Source organism: Zophobas morio, unplaced genomic scaffold (genome assembly GCF_036711695.1).
Source record: "Zophobas morio isolate AGI-343-1 ecotype UQ-CSIRO unplaced genomic scaffold, CSIRO_AGI_Zmor_V1 ptg000259l, whole genome shotgun sequence".
Taxonomy (NCBI): Eukaryota; Metazoa; Arthropoda; class Insecta; order Coleoptera; family Tenebrionidae; genus Zophobas; species Zophobas morio.
The window spans coordinates 90,446-96,100 of record NW_026972363.1 but is presented as its reverse complement, the minus strand read 5'-3'; the positions used below and the strand labels follow the sequence as shown (position 1 = coordinate 96,100).

General features: G+C 40.0%; 1 protein-coding gene across 1 annotated transcript; it reads right to left on the bottom strand.

Annotated features, from left to right (window-relative positions):
• Positions 1 to 322: 322 nt before the first annotated feature.
• Positions 323 to 2,701, bottom strand: LOC135119372 (fimbrin-like). Its single transcript, XM_064043783.1, is given in 9 exon segments — positions 323 to 413; positions 483 to 936; positions 987 to 1,085; positions 1,088 to 1,513; positions 1,568 to 1,672; positions 1,730 to 1,977; positions 2,033 to 2,186; positions 2,244 to 2,507; positions 2,577 to 2,701. Coding segments are annotated over 9 exon segments (1,815 nt in total). The 5' UTR covers positions 2,620 to 2,701; the 3' UTR covers positions 323 to 391.
• Positions 2,702 to 5,655: the final 2,954 nt, after the last annotated feature.

Genomic DNA, 5,655 nt, shown 5'->3' with positions numbered 1-5,655 from the left:
GGTGGCAGTCGACACTAACAAATGCAAGAATTATTTCAAAGTGAGTAATTTTAGTATTTGACGGGGCGTTAATCATTTAACACCTTTAAGTAACTAGCTCTAGCCTGCAGGTACCAAAACTTGTATGCACCTACTACCTCGTTATGTTCACTCAAAGAATTTTTCATATACAATTTACTCTTTAAAAAAAAAGTTGTTCTTGACTTCTACATATTTCTACTCTAAAAATAATCTCACTGTCAAGAGGACGACATCTACTCAGTGAGCTATTCAGCTACGAAAAGAGTGAAGTAGACGCTTACTGTTTACGAGAGAGGGAGTGGAAGAAAGCAGTAGCTGCTCGATGTGCACGCCTTTATTAACTCTGCTTCGCCAAGTTCGTAAGTCAGTCTCACTTTTGGTAGGAACAGCTCCTAATCCGCATGCAAAGAAAGGAATATATTATCAGTAAACTCAGCAATAGCAGAGCACACCACACGTACATCAAGCAGGCGAATATTGTCATCACCATCTTTGGGTTGACCTCGACAAGATCCTCTGGAAGAGCGTAGACTCTGGCGCCGATCTTGCGAGCCATGGAAACGGCGTACTTGGCATTGCTCATGCGGTCACCGTGACCGGTGGCCTTCGGTTTCAGGATTTGATAGTCCACCGAGCCGGGCTTGATAGACTCGACTAAATCGACGACGGTCATCGAGTCTGCGAGGGACGGGTCTTTAAAGCTCTTAATCTGGCTACTCTTGCCGTGAGCGGTGAGTGTCTCGTTGACCCAACGGAGGATGTCGCCGTCTGTTATTGGCTTCTCAGACCCAGATAGCTTCTTTAAAACCTCGAGAGTATACGCCCTCATCAACTGCCAAATCAGAGAAAGCGTGTGGGTCTTGCCCCCGTCCACGAGATCCTTTCCGCCCACGCCGACCAGAGAGTACTTCTTTTCTGTAGCCCCATGAGCGAAATTGTGGGATACAGATAGGACGGTAGTGTACCTTTCCCAAGGTCCACCGCGTAGTTGCAGTTCTCGGTCTTTTTCATGACAGCCCAGTTCTCTTTGTAGGGTGGCTGGTTGACCCGTTTCCAATCTACCAACCAGTGTACACGTGGTCGAAAAGCTGCAGTATCACGAGGCCGTCCCGGAGGTCCTGGTAGAGGTTGTTAACGTACGGGGACACCCCGAGGGAGTTCATCCAGTTGCGGTAAGTCTTCTCCTCTCTGGTCTCCTCTATAACCGTCACTTCCACAGGATTCAGCGCCGGATACGTGTTGAACAAGTTCGCCACAAAAGCGAGGTTAAGTTTGGGGTTTCCCTTTACCACGTCTGTTGGTCTCACGAAGCGCCTGCACTTCATCTTTTCTGCGTTATCAAGCATGGCTTCCGCACGCTTCAGATGGTCCGTCTCCCGGAGAGGCGACGTGTCGATCCCGAGCTCCTGGGGGGCTATCTGCTTCAGCAGGATGGTGTAACATTCGGAATCCTTGATGTCCCCGGAAAAGTTCGAAATAGTCCGGTTGGTGCCTGCAGTCAAAAGATGCAACGGTTTAGAGAATCTTCTCGTGAAACTCTGAGTACCGGCTTGCTTCAGATGGTAGTTGACCCAGCGAATAAGCAATTGCTCGGCAGGAAGCGCGAGGAGGTCCTGCAGGGTCTCTCCTTCTTCCAAAAGTAAGGCGAGGCCTGCCCCCAGAAAAACATTTAACCAAATCGGATAGCACGACAGAAAAGAAATAGTACCAGAGCACTCTTTTAAGTTGATGTGAGCCAGTAAGCCAATCCGAATAACCTGCCAGATCATGCCCAAGCACAAGTGCGGAATGCCATCTATAATATCTTGTGCTCCAATGTTAGTTATGCTACAACCGATAGCTTTAGCCGAATTGAGGCAAAGAGTCTGATTTTCGTGAATCTTAAAAACGTTGAGATTCTTTTTGTTGAGTGCGCGTTCATCAATAGTCTCGGGAACCGCAGAATTAATAAGTTTTCTTTATATAGATAGTTAGTAGAATACGTTAAATATCACATTATGTATGGGAATACGCTATAAGCAAGCCACTGTTGCAAGCTTTAAATAATTCCATGCCTTCTACGTTAATGGGAAGTTGACTCTTTAAGTCTGGATCATTACCCAAAATATGGTTAATCCAGTCGGTAAAAGCATATTTTTCCTCTTCAGAAAAGGAATGGGTCGTTCCTTTCGAATAAAAAATTAAATATTAAGTTAACTAAGTATTATTTAAAAGAAATGAACCAGCTGCAGATTGCGGACGAGTAGACTCCACGATGTTTAGGCCTGAAAGACCTTTTACCACGTTAAGATGGCCTATCTTTTTTTCCTTTATGTTTGAGCAAAGCTCGCAATACTCCTCAAAGTTGAGATAGCCATCATTATTTTTGTCAAAATCGAAGATGAGTTGACGCAATTCATGCTTGGGGACAATAAGTTGTACATCCTTAAGACCTTTGTCTATTTCGTCTAAGCTTAACAGTCCGTTTTTGTTTTCATCCAGTTCGTCTTATAATACCGGTACATACAAAACGCTTAAGCTTGAATAATTATAAAAAAAATGATCAAAAACATTACCAAAGCGCTCTCGCAGTTCTTTTTTTTCGTCTTCACTAAACATGAGTTCGTGCCCTTAAATAAATTAATGCTACAGGAGTTTATCTATTAAAAGTTGTCCAACTATCGATATATTGGTATTACTAAATTCCAGGACGCGAATTAACAGTAAAACCTAATAATTACTGTTGTCTCTTTATAACGCTTCTGATTTAACAGTAACTGTCCATAAATGTCAACAAATTTGTGTAAAAACTAAATTGTTTCTAAACAAAAAAGTGCTAACCAAATTAGGATTCTAGTTAGGCCAAACGTATTTAACGAGTGCAGATAGTTGCGTTAAATTTCGCTATACTTGTTTATTTCTTGGCTTCCAGGAAATAAAAAATATTTCTTAGTATACTTGGACATAGAAATCTAGACATGTATGGTACATATTTATGGTTATCTGTGGATGAAAAACCTTACTTTAAATAGCATAGTAGAAAAAACTATAAACAAGACCATTTACCTCTCAGAGAGTGAACTTAACAGCGTATAAAGAGTACACTTAACTTTGAAGTTTTTTATAATAACAAATTGTCGTACAATAATTATATAATAATTAATTAATTCTATTTCTTCACATAAACGAAAGTTAACTTTGCAAAGGACGAAGTTTCCAAATATAATTAAAATTAATCAAAACGATTAAGATTTTAAAATTACGAAACCTCATTAGTTTTGTGTTCACCAATTATTAAATTTTTTTCTAATTGGTCATATTGTTTTTGAGAGCACGCACTAATAAAAACGGGGCTAAAGTAACGGAAAAATTTTTTTAAAAAGTGTAAATTTAACTAACTTATTAATTAGATTTATATGTAATTATTTAGTTTTTAAACACTTAAAATTCCAATTAAGTTTAAATTTTTATTAAATTCATTAAGTGAGTTTTTTTTAAATTTAGTGTTAAACAAAGAATATCACCGAACAGTTGGGTTTTTTCATAGTAGAAAAAAAAAAACTTTTCAAGCAGAATACCCACGGAGTTAATAAAGTAAAGTAATTACACAATGCATTTTTTTTTTACTATTACTTTATCATTTATTACTGATATTACCGTTATTATTAATATTTAAAAAATAAAAACAATATTGATAAAATAAATTTAAAGCGTTTTGTAACTTAATAATAGCTTTAAATTGTAGTGTGTTACAATTAGAAACCATGCCTTCTTTCTTATATCTTTCGGGAGGCTCTACGCATTATTTTACAAATATTAGCGACTCCCCTAAGAAATTTCAAATTTAACGCAAACTACCATTTTTAGCTAAGTTTTATACGCTTTTGTATTAGAATTTTGAAGGTGAGTTAAAATATGCAACAATCGAAGAGCCAAAGAAAAGAAAGTTCGCGTTAACCACGAGCTTGAGTTTGCGCATCAATGCTTTTAACCGCTGAGCTAGGATGACACCAATCAAACCAAGTGTAATGGCTTTACGTGTTTACATCTTAGTTATTGAGTACACAAAAAATGATAACTTACAACAAACAAGCACATACTTAGTCATCCTCTTCATTTTTGTAAAACATTAATATTAATCTTGTTTTGTTCGTGAAGCGTCAAATGGTAGTCAACTGCTTGTTTGCAGTGCGCCCAAAGCATGAGGCCATTACCAACTATCGGGGCTGCGGATGTTACCTGCGGATGTTACCTGCGGAGGCCCCAATCAATTAAATCAACCTTGCTCCTACTGAAATGCCAACTGTGCCTCCCGCCGGAAAGGAAGACCCCTACATACTCCCAGCAAACTATTGCTAATCACGATCATGCTAAGATAGATTAGCGAGTGCGAGATCAACGCTCATAACCGACATTGCGGTAATAGTTATGCTGAAGACGATCTCTCGACTATGCCTGGGACCGGGTACAGCCTAAGCGTTTTCCTAAAAGGCTAATGGCAACGCGTAGAAGACAAACTGGCACTAAACCTCCTACATCGGCATATCGGTACTATACTAAGGGCACATTGAGTAACGTGTTGAAGCGAAGGCAACGACCGCGAAGACAAAGCGTAACCTCGCCACCTAATGGCCACCTCCTACGTCCTCAACTGTCAATAACGTGCTTTTTAAGCCGAGTTTCTTCGCGGCTAATATAAGGGATGCCGTCCACCACAGGCCAGGTCGAATCGATTGTCAGAACCCTATTGAGTCGATAGGCAACATCACTTACTCGATGTTATATAAATGCCGGGGGTTTGGGTTCTCGGACTGCCTCGTTAAGTCGGTAATGAACTACGGCTGTTTATCATGTAATGGAAAATGGTGGTAAACATGATGTTATTAAAGACACTGCAACTGTCATTTGAACCTCTTAAGTAGCAACCCATAAAATTTTTGTGGGTAATAGGCAAGTGGGCTGAAGAAGTTATACTAAATCGTTAAAAGCGGTTGTTGACGACCGTAAAATTTTACTAAGATATCAGCTTGGGTTCGGTAAGGACACTCAACTATTAAATAATTCCTTCCCCTACCAAAAGATGAGCCGAGAGTTTTCTGCGCAAGCTGCAACTCTATGCAGTATCCCGCGCAACCTTCGAGAAATGTTCAGTTCGTACCTAAACGACCGGGTCTCAAGCGTGCGAGTGAGCACCCCACTTTCGCCCCCATAAAGACTCTCTTCAATCATCACTACTATTTACACTCTACACGAGAGACATATCTCTACTAGTCAACTTTTTATATGCTGGTCGCCCTTTACTAGACAGTACGAAGATTTATTGTCGTAAAAGTCATCCGCCCTATTACGTTGTTACCTATAGCTTTATTTCTAAGCTCTTACTAGCTGACATTGTTATATGGCCTCTTTATTAACGCAGCAAAGAGAAAGGCACTCTTCTTAATTAAGAAACTCACTGCGCTGTTGACCTTAAACGAGAAAGAAATTCCGTCATGCTCTCAGGTAGAATACCTGAAGGTCATCATAGAATGTAAGCTGTCGAAGCGTCCAAACTTAAATAACAGGGTGAAAAAGTTCGAGGCAGCAAGCCCGCCGCTTATCCTCCATTGTGGAGCAAAAAGTAAGTTTTCGAAGCACAACAAGCGAAGGCAAGAT